At 39.0% G+C, this 20,652-nt stretch overlaps 3 protein-coding genes and 1 long non-coding RNA gene across 14 annotated transcripts in view; 3 read left to right on the top strand and 1 right to left on the bottom strand.

Annotated features, from left to right (window-relative positions):
• The first annotated feature begins 377 nt into the window (after positions 1–377).
• On the top strand, positions 378–7,622 carry ftsj3 (FtsJ RNA 2'-O-methyltransferase 3). The gene is made up of 21 exons (XM_077607920.1): positions 378–561; positions 681–786; positions 889–935; positions 1,011–1,090; positions 1,602–1,701; positions 2,001–2,195; positions 2,327–2,442; positions 2,770–2,874; positions 2,986–3,086; positions 3,180–3,266; positions 3,342–3,482; positions 3,801–3,936; positions 4,389–4,588; positions 4,717–4,843; positions 4,941–5,028; positions 5,370–5,517; positions 5,777–5,877; positions 5,977–6,079; positions 6,170–6,353; positions 6,843–6,937; positions 7,028–7,622. The coding sequence occupies exons 1-21, from the start codon at positions 495–497 to the stop codon at positions 7,281–7,283; spliced, it is 2,583 nt and encodes an 860-aa protein (XP_077464046.1). The 5' UTR covers positions 378–494; the 3' UTR covers positions 7,284–7,622.
• An 835-nt stretch (positions 7,623–8,457) lies between these two features.
• clcc1 (chloride channel CLIC-like 1) lies at positions 8,458–12,871 on the top strand. Of its 2 annotated transcripts, none has more exons than XM_077606588.1 (10): positions 8,458–8,721; positions 8,835–8,939; positions 9,204–9,314; positions 9,731–9,946; positions 10,407–10,547; positions 10,635–10,734; positions 11,252–11,349; positions 11,715–11,861; positions 11,976–12,536; positions 12,633–12,871. In XM_077606588.1, exons 1-10 carry the CDS (start codon positions 8,593–8,595, stop codon positions 12,732–12,734), a joined length of 1,710 nt encoding a protein of 569 aa, XP_077462714.1. In that variant the 5' UTR covers positions 8,458–8,592; the 3' UTR covers positions 12,735–12,871. The 2 variants fall into 2 exon arrangements, with proteins under 2 accessions (XP_077462714.1, XP_077462713.1); XM_077606587.1 differs by having other exon boundaries at positions 8,832–8,939.
• A 1,517-nt stretch (positions 12,872–14,388) lies between these two features.
• Positions 14,389–16,069, top strand: LOC144078493 (uncharacterized). The gene is made up of 5 exons (XR_013301229.1): positions 14,389–14,488; positions 15,165–15,245; positions 15,319–15,441; positions 15,558–15,666; positions 15,746–16,069. It is a non-coding gene; the product is annotated as an uncharacterized LOC144078493 (long non-coding RNA).
• Positions 16,070–16,133: 64 nt separating this feature from the next.
• LOC144078490 (afadin- and alpha-actinin-binding protein-like) overlaps positions 16,134–20,652 on the bottom strand; it is a 38,528-nt gene continuing 34,009 nt past the window's right edge. For 9 of the 10 annotated variants that reach the window (XM_077606575.1, XM_077606577.1, XM_077606581.1 and 6 more), the window contains 5 exons: positions 17,750–17,894; positions 17,458–17,557; positions 16,664–16,743; positions 16,314–16,585; positions 16,134–16,234 (listed from right to left, as the gene is read on the bottom strand). The gene's annotated coding sequence lies outside the window, so the exon portion shown is untranslated. The remainder of the gene's footprint in view (positions 16,235–16,313; positions 16,586–16,663; positions 16,744–17,457; positions 17,558–17,749; positions 17,895–20,652) is intronic. The other variant, XM_077606584.1, reaches the window with a different exon arrangement.

Below are 20,652 nucleotides of genomic sequence, written 5' to 3'. Positions count from 1 at the left end.
ATCACAACAGTAACTAACTTTCTGATTTTTTTATGTGGTGGTGGTGGTGTGTTTACTGTCACTCTCCTGAAATATTAATCGAAGATTCCTAAAAACAAAATTATTCTCCTTTTCGAAAGACTTCCCATCAGAGTTAAAGCCAAGGTGGACAAACAGAATGTGCCATTTAAATTCCTAAAACAGTCACTTAAATTCATCAGTGAGATGAGGCAGGTGACCGAATACATTTGTAAATAAAGAGTATCTATTTGTGTACTTTGAACTATAACTAGAAAGTTGGTATTTTTTGCTCATGAAAATGTGTAAACGGGATGGAGCCAGCAAGGGTCGCTATGACGCATCGGCGCAAATAATCTGCAGACGAGGAAGACAATGTGCGTGACGTAGATTATGTGCGCCTGGCTTTTCCACACGTGTTGTTTTCGTCGCATGTAAATGTCTTCGTTCTTCGCCTAGTTACCTCTGGTTAATTCAGACGTAAATCAGACGCAATTATGGGGAAGAAGCTCAAAGTTGGAAAGACCAGAAAAGATAAATTCTACCACTTAGCTAAAGAAACAGGTAAATGAATCGGATAACAAAAACATTAAATATTTTTTAGGAATACCAGCCATGCTAGCTAACAACAAGAATAGTAGAATGCCATGTCAGATAATCCCTAATTTTGGTGTCATTCACAGGTTATCGGTCTCGTTCGTCATTCAAACTCATCCAACTCAACCGAAAATATCAATTTCTACAGAAAGCTAGAGCTTTGATAGATTTATGCGCTGCTCCCGGTGGATGGTTAGTCACCTGTCCTCATGCCCAACTCATTCTCTCTTTTTATAACAAACATGGAATTATATCATAACTAACTGTTTTTTGTCCCATTCATCTATTTTGCAGGTTACAAGTGGCGTCCAAATTTATGCCCGTTTCAAGCCTTGTGATTGGTGAGTGAACTTGAAGTGCAGCCTAAACTAGTTTTTTTAAATTTTATTTTTAAGTTTACATAATTCACTTTTCAGGTGTTGATCTGGTTCCCATTAAGCCCATCCCCAATGTCGTGACCCTACAAGAAGACATTACTACTGAAAAATGCCGACAGGTAAGTCTTGCTTTGGTGGCGAAATGGGGGGTGCCGGATGATAGCCAGGGCCTTAAAATATTGAAGTTGATGCCCACTTCATGCTTGTGATATGCCCAATCAATTCAGGACAGGTGACTGAGTTAATAGCATAACATTTCTATGTAAATTCTTGTCACCTATCAAACTTAGAAATATTGTTAGAATGCATTTTGTAACCATGACTGTTCTGAGTTAAGGCCCATTTTGTGTTTGGTAACTTAGTAAGCATCTGATCTAACAATGGTATCAACTTCATTTCTGACTATGGAACTAAAACATACATCTGTTGTGGTGTACCAAAATACCTACTACTCTATCTTAAAAGATGATGCTTCTTCAACCTACAGAAAGCACAAAAATGTCCTGACCATTAAAATGAGTGATTTACCTATCCCAGTTAAAAGGTTAAAATGAAAATTGTGTTCTCTTCCGGCAATTGGATAGTTTGGTCTCTGATTCCATGATGTGTTTTTTTGTGTTTTACCTGCAGGCTCTGAAAAAAGAGCTACAGACATGGAAGGTTGATGTTGTGCTCAATGATGGCGCTCCAAATGTAGGAGCTAACTGGCAGTATGATGCTTTCTCCCAGGGTATGTGGTAGTTTTCTCCCGTCATTAGGTTTGGTGAATTTGATTTTAAAAGGAGTAGTAATTAAATAGTTATTTAAGTTTGCCAGTGTCTGCACCAGTAGTCCGTAGTCAATGTTGTTCGACATAATCGAGTTTAAATATAATTGATTAGTCTATCTTAGTAGACTATGAAAAACGCCTTATAGTCTAACAAATGTAAAATCCATACTTTTGGCAAATCATGAACTGAAGGAATGTGTGAATATTGCATGTCGCACGTGAGGGCCAATTTCTCAAAATGTTGGTTCTTTTTCCATCAGCCCACCTGACTCTAATGGCCTTGAAGTTGGCCTCTGAGTTCTTGGCAAAGGGGGGCACCTTTGTCACCAAGGTGTTCCGTTCTAAGGACTACCAGCCACTCCTCTGGATCTTCCAGCAGTTATTCAAGAAGGTTCAAGCGACTAAACCCCAAGCATCTAGGAATGAATCTGCTGAGATATTTGTTATTTGCCAGGGTCAGTAGCAGATTTTAATGACATTTAAATCATCAAGTCATCCAAAAGATGTTATTAATGCAACATTACAATAATGTGTGCACCGGGAGCGGTGAATTTACAGTATTTGTTTTATCCGTTCATTACATCAGGATTTCTAGCGCCAGACAAAATTGATGCAAAGTTCTTTGATGCCAAATATGCATTTAAAGAGGTGGAGGTGCAAGCCAAAACTGTGAAAGATCTGGTTCCAGATAAGAAGCCAAAGGTACAGTATGTGTGGGTTGATTCCATTGAACAATATTTACTCTGATTCACTGTTTTTTAAACATGAAACTGCTGTTTTGGAACCCAAATCTGATTACAAACAAAAATGAGAGTGGGTCACATACTGGAAAAACATATATAATATTGTAATATAGTGTTTCTATGTTTGCAAGACATATGTTGACACAGTAACAAAAACAAAAATGTGGATCACTGTTTGGGTAGTTAGTTCTTTACTTGCCATTGTGTTGAATATCCTTATTTCACAGGCCGCTGTTTTTGTGACTTTCTGGTGCAATATTGTACAAGATTTGCTTTTTGTACACAGGCAGAGGGATACATGGATGGTGACCTGACACTTTTCCATAGTTTCACTCTTATGAGCTTTGTAAAAGCTGATAACCCCGTTGACTTTCTGGCCAAAGCCAGTGAGGTGAGGTCTCCCGTGATGCAATATCCAACATGATGCATATGTTTTTCCTTGAAACTTTTTAAAGGATTTTGGTCATGCACTGTGTTCATTTATTTATTTTTCTTTTTTTAGATCAAGTTTGACAACCCAGTGCTCGAGGCTCACAGGAGCACCACCGATGAGATAAAGGAGTGTTGTCGTGACATCAAAGTTTTGGGGCGGAAAGAGCTCCGGTAAAATATTCAGACCCAAGTGGCAAATCTTTACACTCTCGCAGTTACAGAATTTTACATGCAACATTTGTTTGTTCTATTTTTCCAACCCAGTATGTTGCTGAACTGGAGATCAAAACTAAGGAGATACTTAGCCAAGACACTCAGGGAGGAGGCCAAGAATCTTGACCAAGGAATCAGGTACAGTCATGTACAGCATGAGCTCTGTCAAGGTGTATTCGATGCTAATCGTCAACCTTTTCGCTCTATTTCAAGTTCTGAGGAAGAGGGGGGTGATTCCGACGACGAGCCAAAGAAGAAAAACAAAGAGGAAGAAGAGGAGGAGGCTGACGAGGAAGAAGAAATGGAGAAGAAACTGGCCAACCTGAAAGCAGATGAAGTGGCTGATCTCAAACGGTATGACACATCTGGTTAAAGCTCCAATGAAATGCGTACATTTGTAAGGGTGAAGTGATGCATTTTGTTAAGCTTGGTTCTTATATCTTTTTAAAATGTCAGTTTAAAAAAACATTTTTGAGAACCTTCTATGACGTGAAATTGATGGAATCTACTTTGTCAAGCTGGTCCCCCGTGGCTCTTCTGCAGATGTGCAGGTTCTGATTAATAAGCAGCTGACTGGATCTAATTTGAATACTCTTTGCTCTAATTAGCCGTCGGTGGAGTGGCTGTGTCAATTCTGTTATGTTATAATATTTGTGTGTTTGCGTTTTTCAGGAAGAAGCGTAAGCTGCTGAAAGAACATAGGAAGCAGAGGGAGAGGGTGGAGCTCAAGATGGATCTGCCAGGTGTCTCCATTGCTGACAACGACGATGTCTGCCTGTTCTCTTTACTCACCATCAAGAAGAATGAGGTGAGGGTTGTAACACAGTTGTGCGGGGACGCATGACAATGAATACTTTTTTTGGCCGTTCTCAATTTGATGACGATGACGCATGAAAGAATCTAAAAAAATACTGTGCAATCATTCTTGATGCACTTAAAAGGAACAAAAAGTGGAGCACACATACATGGTATAAAAACACTTAAGGAGCTGGTGCACAAATAACAACAACAAACACAAATAAATAATCAATAAAAAGTAATAAATAATAAGTAGTTCTTTTGTAAAGACAGGACAGTCTTGCGAAATTAAAATCAGTGGGAAAAAAAATCAGTCGAGTCTGGTTCCATCTTTTTATGATTATTGTATTATTGTAATTATTTAACATGCATAAAAGAATTATAAATTATAAATGATTAAACAGAGGGCTAGTGTTTATTTGATTTGCGTTCCAACAATTGTTCTTTCTTTCTACCTATCAGGCGCTGACTAATATTTCCAAGGGAGACATGAAAGGAGCAGATTTTCTAGCAGATGAGGAAGGCGAGGACGACATCTATTTGTCTGACGACGAGGAGGATGAAGCCGATAACATGTCCCTGGCCTCGGATTTGGATGCTGAAGAGATGGAGGAGGTGGAACGCAGACAGGAGAAGCTGAAGAGGATAGAGAAGAAGAATAAGTGAGTCATAAGAGTCAAATGAAATGCTTCGTCACTCAATTGCATATACATTTATAGTCCTTTTTTCATGTGCAAACCCTACCGGTCAAAACCCGACTTCTTCTAATACAATGTTTGTCTATTTTCAGAGCGACTGTCGCCAAGAAAAAGGAGGTTGTAAATGATGATGACGAACCAGAGGAGGGTGGCTTATTGGTGGAATTTGAAGGAAAAGATGAGAAGACAGCGCTTGAAACCAACTTGTGGTTCAGCAAGGTTTGTTTGGGTGTTTTCACACAACTACACAAGTTAAATGGTTTCTTATCTGGAAATGAGCTTTGTATTCATGTACAGTTCATATTTTGTTTTGTAGGACATTTTCTCTCAGATTGAACTGGAAGGAGATGCTGAGAGTGAGCTCAGGCAAACCCTGTTACTTCAAAGCCAGCAACCAGGTAAAGGTTGCTGCTGGTTTAAACAAACACACGCCTTGAAATTATTGAAAATACGTATTTGTGAAACATCACTTATAGGGTTTTAAGTGCTTTAAATTGTAACGTGATAACCAAAAACCTTGTTGAGAAATCTCCCTTAAATTGTAAATCTGCTGTGAGATGTCTTAGGAAATCAGTGAACACAAACAATGTCACTTTGAAATCATGCAAAATTATTATTTTCAGAGGTAACATTAAGTTGAGGTATTTGAAAATTAATAATTTGTGGCAAATGTGTGTGAAACAACTTTTTTTTTTTAAATTATAGACTGGTACTGCAGAATTTCTTTATTTTATTTCAGGTAAAGGCAAAAAGAGGAAAGCTGAGGAAGTGGAGCAGGAGGAGGAGGAAGTGGAGGAGAAGGAGGCTGCCCCAATTGATAAAGAAAGCGCAGAGCCCTCAAAGGAAGTTGCGGAAGACAGTGAAGGCAACTCAGATGACAGCGACGATGAAGCGTAATTCAATGTCTTTTCAAATTATTTTTAATTGCTTGTGTCGCAAAGGGAGGGACTATTTCTGTTAAATGTCTGGGATGTATCTGATAGATTTTTGTTGGATGTCAAACTTAGATAAAGTTTGAAATGATCACAAATTTTATTGATGAAGACAAATAAATATTTATTTACAAGTTACTTAATTTTCAGAAAAGATGTTGGTTAGCTGTCGTCGACAAAATAAGTCAATCAAGTAATTCGAGCCTGATGCTTTTTCCAGATACATTAGTAAATTGAAGCAGGCCAATGTTGGAGCAAAAAAAAATCTGGGGGCTGATGATGACGACAAAGACCTCCAGGTGGTTCCAGTTGAAAGCACCAGTGAGTGAATCTTGGCCACGGGAGATTTGAAACCATCACATTTGGCTGAATCGGTTTGCTGTTGAAATTGTTGGAAGTCATTGTGCTTTTCTCACTAAGGTAAGAAAGCCCGCATCCTGGATCCTGAAGGCCTCGCCCTTGGTTGCCAGATTGCTACGTCCAAGAAGAAAGCCAGAGACCTGATGGACAACTCTTTCCATAGGCGAGTGTGGAGTTACAGTCAAACGGCTGGGAAATGCTGTCGGGGATGATAGAAAGAAGCGCGAAAAATGGCCCGGGTTTGTTTCTGTAGGTTTGCATCATCTGACGAGACTTGGGAAGTGCCCGAGTGGTTCTTGAAGGACGAGATCAAACACAGGAAGAAACCAGTGCCGGTCACCAAGGAGATGGTGGAGGAGTATAAACAGAAGTGGAAGGAGATCGACGCCCGGCCAATTAAGCGAGTTGCTGAAGCTAAGGCCAGGAAAAAGAGGAGGGTAAGCTCGTGGGATCCTTTCTTTCATATTACTGCTATAAACCCTTTTAGTTCTGTTTCCTTATTGTTCCTCTGCAACTATGGGCAATCATTCACTTTTTAGTTCTCGGCACAGTGTCACTACTATTCACTTTTCGCTCAGTCACTTTAGGAGTTTCGACCATTTTAATTTAATTCATCTTGATTAAGCTGTTGACTTTGCATTACTGCCATATCACGTGTATCTCCTAAGTGTCTTTTGTCATGTTATGCGTGTATTTATCCCATTTCTTTTGAGGCACTTTTAACCTGCTTACCCTTAAACTAGCCTATAAGCTGGTTTTGCGCTACTCCCATATAAGATGCTTTTGTCGTTCTGTTATTTATCCTCTTACATTTTTAGGGTTTGAGAGAAACATAATTTCATTCTTCTTTTTGGCCAGTACGAACGAGCAAGTTTTACATGAAAGTTGACTTTGACTAAAAAAGGATATTTGTTGGTTTTCACTAGATGCTGAAGAAGATGGAGCAGGCTAAGAAAAAAGCAGAGGCAGTTGTGAACACGGTGGACATTTCTGAGAGAGAGAAGATGGCTCAGTTAAAGAGGTATGGTGGCTTTGCACCACAGGGAAACTCACAGCAATGCCCATTTGACTGAAGTGTTGGTAATGGTCTTCTTGTTTTTATTTCTGTCAGTATCTACAAGAAGGCCGGCGTTGGCAAAGAGAAGCGAGAGGTGACGTATGTCGTCGCGAAAAAAGGAGTCGGAAAGAAAATGAGGCGGCCCGCTGGAGTTAAAGGTGTTTTCAAAGTGGTAGACGGTCGCATGAAAAAGGATGCACGCGGAACACAAAGGAAAGACCAGAAAGGAAAGGGTGGCAAAGGGAAGGGAAAACAAGCTAGAGGTGGCAAAAAAGGAGCGCATCCTGGTAAAGGGCGAAAGGCAAAATAAATGAGAAACTGTCCAAAAAGTTTCAGTTTCATAAATGAATAGATATTTGTAAATGAATAGATCCGCGATGCACCGAAGCCTCAAATTGGTGAAGGATCACTTAGTATCATTTTAATTTTAAAAGCAATCACTACTCATCACCCACCCCAAATGTGTTTCCAGTGTGAATCAACTGATATCAAAAGTGTTATTTTAGTTCATTTTAATGTTGTGGAACAATATTTTGGTATCTTCTGGTCTCTGAAATCAGAACTTCAAGGCCCTTAGCAACAACATGTACAACTATAAGTTTGTAAATGCCAAACCAATGAAATAAAAAAAAAACATTTGTATATCAAATTATTTGCCAACTGTGATCGATGAAAATAATCAATGCAATTTATACTTACCTCGATTGAGCAAGGCTAAGGAGTCTGAATGTAAAGTTTATGTATATATTTGTGACCCGCAATGCCAGATACTTTTAAAGCGAATGCTGAACACTTTTATGGTTAGTTAATTGAATTGAATGCCTTTATTCTCATTATACAAGTATTATTAGATTTAAAGCTTCACCATGAAGTGCCCACACAAATAATAAATAAATAGTCAACATAAATAAGTGGTCACATAAGTATAGTCAGGTACAAAAGAGTGACTAAAGTGGTTAGTATTTATTTCTGTTGTTATTTATGCACTTTGTGGTCAAGCTTTAAATCTCATTATACTTGCATAATGACAATAAAAGCATTCAATTCAATCCATATGTCCTTCAAAAGAGTGATGAGAAATCTTTTGAAAACAGGATTACATGTGGGCTGCTCTGAGATGTACTCCATATGCTTCTTCTGGGTTGCAACCCCAGAAATTAAATAAATTTGATAAACAAAGAAAAAAAAAAAAAACTAGAAAATAAATTAATTTGAAAAATCAATACAAAAAAACAACCCCAGAAAATACATTCATTTGAAAAACGAGTGTTTTGAAAAAAAATATATAATTCAAAAAACAAAACAGTCAGGCTTTTTTTATTTTAATTTTTATGATGAATGCAATAATCTTACCGTACTTCCGTAGTACGTAAATATTACTACGATGACCCAAATTATAGCACATTCGGTGTTAGTAACGCCCCCTAAAACAATAAATGCCGCTGGGCAAGTAAAACAAGAAACACGATGACGTAATAAAGATGCGCCACTTGCTAACGGGAGGATAGTACGGAAACAGACTGAGGTCTATTGACACGTAGGAAAATATAACGAAACAACAATCACGACTGAATACAACTAGAGTTTTAAGGTTTCCATGCAGTGGAAACATCGCCACGATGCGATTCATCGTCCTCTTCGGCTACCTAACGCTGGTTTCCAGTCAGCAACTGGACGACGACTGGCTCGATCCCTACGACTTGCTCAACTACGACGCAAGTACCAAAACCATGAGGAAGCCAGCCGAGGTTTGGACAGGTTTAACCAGACTAACCAAACAACATTTTAAATGTAAATGGCAAACAATACATGAGCGAGTGGAATTTGAATTGGATTTATGTATCCACGTTTCTTGTAGCAGACAGCAAAACATGTTGATGTTCCAAAACCACGAGGAGAGCACATCGACTCTGGCCAAGTTGAGCTGACAGATTGCAATCAACAGTTGTCTGATTTACAAACTCAGGTTTGCTTTTTCCACCTCTAAGAGGCTTTAAAGTTACTTTTGGGTCTTCCTTCTCAACAAGATTTCCAATAAAGTCATCAGGAAGGGAGACTAGAGGTTATCCATTTTATGGATCCTTTAATGGTACTAGAAACTAGATCTAGCATCTAGATTCTTGATGCAATCCTTGGTGATGTTAGACTACGATTTGAAGTACGTATTGTAATTAATATTTACATATCAGTTAGCTCGTATTACAAGTTGTATTATTATTATTTTCTTCAGATTGAAGCCCAGAAGAAGACTGTGAAGCGCATCTCAGAGCAGCCCACATGTAATCCTGTTTTCAAAAGATTTCTCAGCAGACTTTTGAAAGACATGCTGCAAGTTGAGACGGTATGCCGCCACTGTGCATCCCATTCCATACTTGGACAATTTCATATTTTTCACAAATCGATAACGATGATCTCCTTGTGGAAAATGGCCTGCTCTCTTTACAGTGCATTCTTTTAAATGTTCATTAAACATGTTGCTTTTTGTTGTTATGAAAAAAATAATTATCATCACACAAAGTTTACACCTACTGCCAAAAATGTGATAGTTTTAAATGTTGAGGTAAAGGTCATTTTTGACAATTTTGTTAGAATTTTAAAGAAAAAGTTGTTTGCTTTTAATTATATATATATATTTTTAAAATGTTTCAGCACAATTTCTTTTTATCCACAATGTTTGGACTGGAAGTATTGGTAGTTTTCCTGGTCGATTTTTATTCACACTTTGACCCCAACTTTATTTGTGCCTCTTCCACACAGCCTAAAGACACCATAGACTACGACGCTACAATCCGACTATCTGGACATGAACTGGCAGAGATTCAAAACTTTCTCGGTGGAGAAGATGGATGCAGATCGGGTGCCCTGGACAATGCCATCAGTCAGGTTCTGGTGAATGTTCGACCCCATGACCATGGCGCCTGGATGTGGCATTTTGAAGACACCTTTGGCATTGAGCTGGACACGCTTTTGAAGGTAGGAAGAGGAAGTAGCCTACCGAAAAAAATGTAAATGCGCAATTGCACTCTAACTCTTGGGTTATCTCTCCCGATCCTCATGACGTAAATGCACTCGGTGTGAATGGAATGGGAATAGCAAACATGGCTGATTACTAGGCTCTCGGAGGGATATAAATATGCTTCTTATTTAATGTTTTTATATTAGTACCTAAATGAAAGTTTGCTTTGATGTATCCTGTAGGGCAATAAAAATCTTTTTGAAAGGTTGTACATCAATAATTCTGTTTTTCATGACATGATGTTTGAGATAATGTCATCTTTCATTTGATAGTAGCTTTGGATATTTGTCCCATTTTAGACCAAACTTTTAGGCTCAGCCCATTGGAATTGTGGGCTTCAAATATTTCCACAAACTTTACATTCACACTCCTTAAAGTTTTCACAAAGTGTTTTATTTGATATCGTCCCCACTTTAGTTGGCCAGTTTTATTTTGATCCTCGTGGCCATCATCTGCACTCAGCTGTGGTCCTGCATCTCCTGGTTCGTGCAGTTCAAACGGATGTTTTCCATCTGCTTCATAGTTAGTATTGCGTGGAACTGGTTTTATCTGTACAAGGTGAGGTAAAGCACTTTCCCTCCATGTTTAAATCTGTTTAACAGTAGCCTTCTGCTTGGATAATAATTTGAAGGCATTTTTTTCCAGATTGCCTTTGCTGAGCACCAAAACAACATTGTGAAAATGGACAAAAACTATGAAAAATGCACCGGAGTAAAGACAATGGACTGGCGTGATAGTTTGAAAGGTATGTTGAAAGAATAATAGCATATTTGTGGCATTTGTGAATGCTTTTATTGTCTTTATACAAGTATAATGAGATTTAAAGTTTTCACCACATAGTGCACAAATAACAACAGACAGACAAATAATAATCAATACATAAGAAATGAATATATAAGTAGTCCAAGTGAGATCAGCAGAGTGAAGCGGGCTTGTTCCGCCTGAAGTCCAGGATGAGTTCTTTGGTTTTTGTAGACGTTCAGCGCCAAGTCGCACCACTCGCTGAGTCTATGGACGCAACGGCAAACAAGCAAACACATCAATTTATAGTCATGATAAATAAATAATCATTAAATAGGAATGATAAATAATAATCACGAAATTGAAATAGATAAATAAGTGGTCAACATAAGTACTATAAGTACTAATAATACGTTTTGATTAGGTCCTAGGGCAAAAATCCCTCAAGAGAACAGTGCCTAGTACCACTGACGATGGACTTAATGATGCAGCACATAATATTTTTCTTAACATTCCTACAGAGTGGTTCAGAAGCACATGGACACTGCAAGACGACCCTTGTAAGAGATACTATGAAAATCTGATGGTCGACCCTATTCTACTCGTATCTCCCACCAAGGTAACATTTGTTGCAAATCAAAATTTGACACCCACCCTTCAATATTTTTGTACCGCTTGTCTTTATGGTTGAGTTGAAGCCTATCTTGTCAGAATTTGGGTACAAGGGTGTGGGTTATACTTCAAGTAAGTCAATCATATTTGCAATATTACAAATATGTAATTCAACTGATATTCATATACGTACTCCTAATGTGGGAGGAAGTTGAAATACCTGGAGAAGCATGGGGCAAAACCAGATAGAATTTTAACTTGACTCAGCTCATCCACAAAGTTTCAGATGGATTCGAAGTACCAAATGAGCCAATCAGAAAGCAGTTATTGGTTTTCAATGTGCCTTAATTCAGTATGTTTCCTTCTGTCAAGGCAATCTCAGTTACTATCACAACCCTCTTTACGGAGCCATTGAAACACATTGGGCTTGGCATAAGCGACTTTCTCCGGGCGCTCCTCCAAGACCTCCCCATTACCCTTCAGATCCCCGTTCTCCTCACCATTGTGCTCGCCATTATGGTAAAGATGAATTTTTCTGTTACTCATTAGCCCATTTGTTGCAGTCTGAGATATTTGTCAACTTAAGACAAGGGACAGTCAAGACTAATCTAACAAATGTTTCATATTTTTCAGGTCTTCATGTATGGAACTGTACAGGCAGTTTTCCGGTACGGTATCACTGCACCCTTATACCGCCATAGAAGGGATCCAATTCTTCCACCACCAGAGCAGCGGTATATCCAAGAAATTGAGAACCGTGGGTACATTGGTGGAGACGACACGCCGCAGCATTGCACCCACTTCAGTAGAGATGAGGCCCGACCGGAGAGTAATCAGTCTTGCCGCTCGCGACTCAACGCAGTCCGAAAAGAGCCAGCCAGGATAGTCGTGGAGACTTTGCGTACCGCGGTTTCCTCCCACAGCCAACCCGAGTTGGACGGAAAACGGCGTGCGAGGCGCTTTCAAGCAGGGCAAGGGGATGAGCCTGATCCTCGAACAGACTCTGAGTCTGATGAGCATACAGAGGTGGAAGAGACACAAAGAGGCGCAAGTGCTGTGGCGCCACAGCTTGGTGCTAAAACAAAGACCAAACCCGCTGACTGCGACTCGTCTCTGTCAGAACCTCCGAAAGACACGACCAGAGAAAGGACACCATCCAGACTCCCTCAGAGTCAACGTAAAGAGGATGTGCAGGTAAGAGCCACTGATGGTATTTTTTTTTCTTCCAAACTGCAGTTTTACATTGCCTCTTTTTAGCATTTCTGTAATCGCAATATCTGCCGTCTGTAGGACCAGAATGCCTCAGGCGGAGACTCGACGCGATCCGTTTCAATGCCAAATGTGGAAACGCTCCAGAGTCCTGTCCAGGAGACCTTGCAGTCTACCTTGTGACGGAGAATTGCTCGGAGCTTATAGCTTTACCGTTGGACGTCACGGATGCCAGAAATATGAAACACACTGCTGAGTAGTTCTTCAGTGGCCATGAAAAGATACTCACTACTTGTCTCTGATACAAGAGGCAACACTACAATATAGAGTCCTGTCCAGGAGACCTTGCAGTCTACCTTGTGACGGAGAATCGCTCGGAGCTTATAGCTTTACCGTTGGACGTCACGGATGCCAGAAATATGAAACACACTGCTGAGTAGTTCTTCAGTAGCCATGAAAAGATACTCACTACTTGTCTCTGATACAAGAGGCAACACTACAATATAAACGGAGTCGATATGATTATTGATGGCAGCTGGCTAAAACCTAAGCACTTTAAATTCTTACTGAATGGGGATGCTGCAGCAATCATACATTATATATGCTGGGTGATTGAAAAGGAACCCCCTATTTTAAAATAATTAAAAATTTTCCACCTTTTATCATATACAATGTTTGCTGACATAAGGGAATTGCATACATCATTGTACAAAATGGGAAAAATATTTGAACATATGAATTTAAGTATTTTAAAATTGGGAGGTATTTTTCAACCAACCTCTGTGTCTATATTTGTTGCCGTGCATTATCAATTATTTTACATCATTTTGAAAGGGTTTACAACAGATGATACTTTGCTTTTCTTATATATTACCGGTTGTTTACTGTACTCTGAAGGCACTAACAGTAATTTATCTTGGTTTGGGCGATAAGTCAACTATTGTGATACACTCATGTTAAGTTGTGTTCATTTGATCAAAACCAATTATGTGCTCTGACCACAAGATAGCAGCAAATTCCCACTAATGGGAAATTGTCTGCAGGCAATAATTAATATTTTTTATTAATTTATTTTTCTAAACAAGATCACATGTCTAGGTAAGGCGACCCGGGGTTGGAAACTAAATCTCGAAAAGCACATATTGCGCAGCGCGTTATTTCCTAATTCTTCCTTATTCAGATGATGTTATTTTGGTACTGATATTAGTATCATCGGCGAACCACTTGGCACGGATTTTTTTTGCTTTACTCTTATTGGACTTGGACTCCATGTACTTTGGAATGCTTTTCTTATGTATGTTAATTGCAGTGGGGCAGTGGGGCCTTCAATAGTGCTATGTCTGAATCAGTCCAACCCTCAATAAATATTTTATGGCTGTAAAACCTTTACTGCAGCTATATCTGCGACACATTAAAAAAAGCATCAATAACTACCTGGGCAGCTCGGCAGCTGAGTCTGTAGCACATCGGCCTCACAGTGGGGGACTTGGGTTGAAATCCAGCTCGGTCCAAATGTGTGGAGTTTGCATGTTCTCCAGAGGCCTGCGTGGGTTTTCTCAAGGTCCTCCGGTTTCTTCCTACATTCCAAAGAAATGTGTAGTAAGATGTTTGGACACTAAAAAATGCCCGTAGGTATGGGTGTGAGCGTGAATGGTTGTTTCTCTCCGTATGCCGTGTGGTTGGCTGGCCACCAATTCAGTGTGTCCACTGCCTCTGGCCTGGAGTCAGCTGGGATAAGCTCCAGCACCCCTCATCTTCAAAACATAGACGTTGAGTTGGGAGGACAACCCCCCCCCCTCCTGGAGTGCGGTAAGCAAGCCACCATCTTTTACTCATTCAATATGGGCGTGGTTATGCCTATTGACGCAGATGCGTAAATTATGCACATGCGCAGTCGCTCGCCCTTTGTTTGCTGACGGACGGTTAGGACTCACGAGGTAAGGTGTAGAGCTATTTACTGGCCTAAGTGCATTTTTAGCAGGATACCGCTAAAAAAAAAATAGGAATCGATTGAGCCAAAACGCCAACCAATATGTTAGTTTAATGCCAGGTTGAACATACCGTCGATAATTTAAGTTTGAGCTCATTTTCCCCAAAGGCTGTGTGCCGCATGTGACTAGCTAGCTATCTTAGCATTAGCGTCAGGACGACGCTCCCCATTTGATTTAAAAAGTATGTTGCCCGTTTTACATTATTGAGTCGTGTAGAAAGACTTTTAATTGAATCAACAAAGCCGAGACATCAACGGACAATTTGCTGGGTAAAGGCTCACTCAAAAATGATATCCAGAGGCACTTCGTTTCCGGTGTTGTATGTAATGATAGTTTTCACAGCGATTGCTAAACACTCCGTTTCCAATTTGTAATTGTTCTGTTTTCACCCAAAAAATCATTGATACAAAAATTATTAAGCCAACTTTCTCCTAGCCGTTAACGTCACTCTGTATGATTAATGGCCTTGTCTGGAAAAGGGAAAATAGCACTGAGCACTCACTAACTTATTTTCATTCTTTAACTTGATCGTTTGTTAAATTTCTTGTAAGATATCCCTTGCCTGTAATAATTGTTTGCCAACTCCCAAATAGCTTGGTTAAATCAAGTTTTCTCTGTTTAGCATTCAAGATGCAGCTATTCCTTTGTGCCCACAACATGGACACCCTTGCCCTTACAGGAGAGGAGACTGGGCCAAATGAAGGTAAAACTAGTTGGAGAAAAAAAAAACTGTTCAATCTCCAGTCTCTCTATATGTTAACTTTTGCACTCATCAGATCTGTGTCCAGACTCTGGAGTGTCTAACTCTAAGGGATCTTCCTCGCAAGTTGACTCTACACCAGTGGTCCCCAAACTATTCCAGAAAGGGCCGCAGTGGGTGTAGGTGTTCATTCCAACCGGTAAGAGGAAACCTTTCCACCAATCTGGTATCCTAGAAGTGCAATCAGTGGATTGCAGTCAGGTGCTTCTTTTTTCATCAGAAATCTCATTGGTTAAACTGTTTGTGTTGGATCAGTTGGAACAAAAACCTGCACCCACAGCGGCCCTCCAGGACAGGTTTGGAGACCTCTGCTCTACACAGTATTCATCCGAAGGCTGGCAAAGTGAGGCACCAGGCCCTTTAGGTAATTATATTAGAAACTTGTTTTAATCATAACATTTAATATTGCCTTAAATTGCAATTTACTTTTCCCCTTCTTATAGGTCGAGAGCTCTGGCTCATGGTGGGAAAGTGAGAGGCCAGACCCCCAAAGATTGAATTTTTAAAAATTAATGTTGGCTAAAAAGGAGATTTGAGCCGCAATTGATTTTTTTAAAACACTTGGAGAAAAAAGACCACAAGACCTAATGGTCTTTTTTTTTTTTCCTTTAATTTTCTGTGTGTTTTTATAAGTCAAATTTTCATTAAATTCTTTGGCAATATTTTATTCTAAGTGTTTTTTTAATACAAGTCTGCAGGTGTAGAAAAGACTGAGTATCACATTGCATTGTGAATTGGTAGGCTGAGTGTTTTCCTGTAAATAAATTTTTTTGCCTTGTCAAGTTACTTGATTTCATTGTTTTGCTTGGTAAATGAGGAATTAGACATATGTACAATTCAAGAATATTTATTTTTCCACAAATTGGGGCTTTTGAGACAACTTTGCATAAGCCATCCATCGATGAAAAATCCTCATCCGCTTGGGTGGAATTCTGGAAGAAAAGAAAACCAAGTAAAAAAAAAAATGACCAAAAAATAAGTATTTTCTCTGAACATTAAAAGGATACTTACCTAAAAGGCTGTTCTTCCCATTACACCACTCAAGGGCCATCTCCTTTGTTCGGCCAGGAAATATTAGATGTACCCCTCTGATGACTTGGTCTTTTTTCTTTTATCCAAGTCTGTATAACAGGGCCCTTCTCCAGTCTATTTTCCATGTCTTCCAACACACCAAAATCAAGTGATCAAGCTCCTGGACAGCTTGTTGTGGGAGATATGGAAAACATACTGGACAGGGGACCTCAAAGACTGCCGTTTACCATGTCACTAGTGTTGGGTGGACCCTGAAGAGAAGCAAGATACAAAATGAGTAGGTTTAGTACACGACATAAAAATAAGAAAAAATATATTGCCTGAAACACCTGTCTTATTTCATCCACAAATTTTGCCTGGTCTTCTTGTCGATCTTGCCAGCTTTCACCGTCTCCGTGGCTTTAAACATCTACAAAACACCACAGCCCGATTATGTAATTGCTCATTTTACTATTTGGATGCACAAATGACCCATATTCATTTTGTCATTTCATCCCGGATGAGTTTTTCAGTCAATTATTTCAACTCTATTTTTTAACTATCCCAACAAGTCATCATTGCTTCCATTTTTCTCTTCATACACTGGGGACAAATGGTTATTTTACCATGTTTAAACTTGAATCAAAAATGACCCCTGCACTATTGCTGAATGAATGTCTCACTTAAGTTTTGTCGAAACAGCATTTAAAACTAAAAATTAAAAGTAACAACTCCCAGGGTAAAGGTATATATCATGACCATTACTGGCTGCAGATGATCACGTGACATTGATTGGCCAATCAGTGCTGCGAAAATTCTATAAATCTTGAATTTGAAAAAAAATGATAATTTATTTCACACTAAAGTAGGGTTCGGTAGCTCCAACAAGGTTAAGAACCACTGGTATATATTCTATAAGTGTACGGTTTATTTCTTACACATCCACTGATGGCACTTATGTGGGTGCAAGTTAACCACACTGGATCTTGCTATTAAAAATCAACACCAGATCAGTTAGTGTGTTTTCATTCAAAATTTGAATGTATCACAATGAAAAACAAGCTAATCGAGCAAAGCCTTGAACCCTGACATTTAATTATTACACGGGGAGAAAATAGAAACTAGTATTAAAAAAACAACTCACTTGGTGACAATCAGCTCGTTATGGCGTCGACAAGTTGCTCCTTTTCGGTCGTTTTGGCCACATTATCGATGTTTCCCAGCAGTCTGTGCTCGTTGAGGAACTGAAACACACAATGGAATGATTTCGTGTTAAACATAAAGAGCTATAAGTAACGCAATGTAGCCAAATTGTTTGCAAACATTTTGATGTCTGCATCCACGTGGTGCCACATCACGCCAACGAATCATGCTCCCGTCAAAACGCACTCTTAAAATGAGAACTGGGGCTTCGATATCCCCAAATGACAACGTACCGAATACCTTGTCCTGTAAGAAGTTTATCAGGTGCTTCTTCGGTAAATCGTCACTTCTGAACTGCTCAGCACGGCCGCAGTGGCTCCTGGCTCATCCGCCATTTTGAAGAATGGCGGCTGGTTTGAACTCCGACCTCGTACACGCCTTTTAAAGATATACACACACAAAAATACATTGTTTTCATAATAATGTGTATACATGTTATTATGAAAACAATGTAGTATTTTTGTGTCTATTATTTTGTGGATGTTATATGTACACTTTCAGTATTGCTACCTCTGAATCCATCCAACCCTCAATAACTATTTTATGGCTATAAAACCACTTGTTAATTATATTCTTGGGCACACATCCCTTATACACAAATTGTTCAATTCTTCCTCAATTTTGTAATTATTGGTTGTACTACAATACTGTGGAGTTCTATTTTTCTTCATTAAAACAAAACATAAAATTGGATAGATTTTCATCAATTTCAGTTGGGTAAGAATTTAATATACAAACGTTTTTATTTCATTCGTTTGGCATTTAAAAACATATATTTGTACATGTTGTAGCTAAGGGCCTTAAAGTTCAGATTTCTGAGACCAGCACATACCAAAATATTGTGCCACAACATTAAAATGAATTAACTTTTGATATCAGCTGCACTCAGTCTTGAAATACATTTGGGGAGGGTGATGAGTAGTGATAGCTTTTAAAATCAAACTACGTATATAAACAAAGTTGACTGGCTATTTAAATTATCTTTACTAAACATTTATTTTGAGGACCCAGTGAATGAGTGTGTAGCGTGTCGCCTCGCAGTTCTGGGCTCCAGGGTTCAATCTCAGGTGGAATTTGCATGTTCTCCCTGGGCTTGCGTGGGTTTTCTTTGGATACTGTGGATTCCTACCACATCCCAAAAACATGCACGGTAGGCCGGATACTCTAAATTGCACCTAGGAAAGAGTGTGAGCCACCGATTCAGGGTCCCCCCCACCTGGTGCCCACAGTTAGCTGGGATAGGCTACAGCACCCCCTTTGACCCCTGTGAGGATAAGCGGTTCAGAAAATGAATGAATAAATGTTTATTTTGTTATTTTAGGTTGTGTTTAATAGTAAAATTATAATTTACTTTAACATAATCGTGACATTGACCACAAGGAAGTACAGTCTGACTCAATGTTGTCGTACTAATACAGTGCTGGGGTGCTGGAGCCTATCCCAGTTGACTTCAGGCACGGGGCGGGAGACACCCTAAATTGGTGGCCAGCCAATCGCAGGGCACGAGGAGACAAACAACCATTAACAATCACACTAGGGGGCAATTTAGATTGTCCAACCAGCCTAACATGCACGTTTTTTACCCCGAGAAAACCCACACAGGCCCGGGGAGAACATGCAAACTCCACACAGGTGGACCGACCTGGATTTGGACCCAGGCCCCTAAAACTGTGACACCGACACACTAACCACTCATCCGCCGGGCCGCCTTAATAAAGAGTATACAACTTAAAAGTTTGCTCACATTCAAAACTAAACAAATATTTCATATTTACAAGTTTAATCCTAATTATGGCAACAAGAGAGAATATTATGATGTTTGTAGTAAGCAAGTATTAGGTAAAGTTTTTCTATTTAGCAGAAAAGTCACATTGGATTTTTGGCAGTGAAAAGCTATAAGGTCATTGTGGTAGTTTGGGACAATATTTGAGGTCAGGACGTAATGACATTTTATCCCAACAGTGAAATCCATCAGTAGCAGTTGTTTGTTTGTCTTTTACAAGCACTTGAATTCATATATGTTTTTAAGATTTATTATTTTTGTTGTAAAAGTAGTCATGGGCTTGTCAAAATCAGATGTGACTCCTAAGCCACACATTGTGATGGGAATACTACATTTCAGCAAAGCACGATATTATGATCGCTGTTTACATGTTTATATCAAATATAAAGTTCTGTTGGAGTGTTACGTGTTGTTATTTAATGATTATTGTGTTTTGAATTACAACTAAACTGACACATAATGCAAGGTATGATAGGTGTGGCTAACATTTATCATTATCTGACCCCCCCAAAAAATGTATTAATTATTGTATTTTTTTTTACCGTTGCAAGGCACTCATTTAACTCAATGGCTGGCATTGACGGCGTTAGATGTTAATTATATTAATTGCTATGAAAAGTGATTTTTTTAACGACCAAAGATAGTAACTTGTTCTATAAAAGATACTAAATGTAAAAAAAAAAGTCTTTTGTTTTTTAAAATGACCCAAATTAGTCTCTTGGTATATAAAGGCATAACGATTTTACGTGTCAATTTTTGAATAGCTGTCCACTACAGTGACCGCTGTACCTTAAATCATTATTCAAAACATCAGTGTTTTGGATGTTTGTTTGTATAAATAAGCGTATGCAAAAACAGGAAACAAAACCAAGAGAATAAAATATCAAAAGAATTGATGTTTTAAAGAGGGCTCGGGCGGTACTGTTGAGAAGTTCAAAAGGCAAGTCAGGTTGTGTTGACTCCCTTTCATTTCTGACATATTTTATTTGTCTTGTTTGTCTAAGCGCATGGTCAGGGCAAGATAACACCATTGACAGATAGATGCCTGGTTAATAATACTTGTTTTTGGGCTTGTCTACAAAGGAAAAAGCGCCTATATAAGGGAGCATCACTCATCAGTCTGTCACATCCATCACCATGAGGGTGCTCGTGCTAGCCTTGGCTGTGGCCTTTGTTGGTATGTCTTTTTTTTACTATTTCAACTTTTTAATAAAAAAAAAGTAAGAGTAGATATTTTGCACTAATATAATGTATACTGACTATTATCACTATTTATTCTAGCTGGCCACCAGGTCAAAATAGGTAAGTAAATCCCTAGTAAATTTTGGGAAATGTATTTTTTGATACTCAATT

Source organism: Stigmatopora argus, chromosome 8 (assembly GCF_051989625.1).
Source record: "Stigmatopora argus isolate UIUO_Sarg chromosome 8, RoL_Sarg_1.0, whole genome shotgun sequence".
NCBI classification, from domain to species: domain Eukaryota; kingdom Metazoa; phylum Chordata; class Actinopteri; order Syngnathiformes; family Syngnathidae; genus Stigmatopora; species Stigmatopora argus.
This window is presented reverse-complemented; position numbering and strand designations above follow the sequence as displayed.

Coding starts and splice junctions, on each gene's coding strand:
- ftsj3 (XM_077607920.1), top strand. CDS start 495: ATGGGGAAGAAGCTCAAAGTTGGAAAGACCAGAAAAGATAAATTCTAC. Junction 2,443..2,769: donor TTCCAGATAAGAAGCCAAAG/GTACAGTATGTG, acceptor TTTTGTACACAG/GCAGAGGGATACATGGATGG. Junction 5,518..5,776: donor GATGACAGCGACGATGAAGC/GTAATTCAATGT, acceptor TGCTTTTTCCAG/ATACATTAGTAAATTGAAGC.
- clcc1 (XM_077606587.1), top strand. CDS start 8,593: ATGCGATTCATCGTCCTCTTCGGCTACCTAACGCTGGTTTCCAGTCAG. Junction 9,947..10,406: donor AGCTGGACACGCTTTTGAAG/GTAGGAAGAGGA, acceptor TCCCCACTTTAG/TTGGCCAGTTTTATTTTGAT. Junction 12,537..12,632: donor AACGTAAAGAGGATGTGCAG/GTAAGAGCCACT, acceptor TGCCGTCTGTAG/GACCAGAATGCCTCAGGCGG.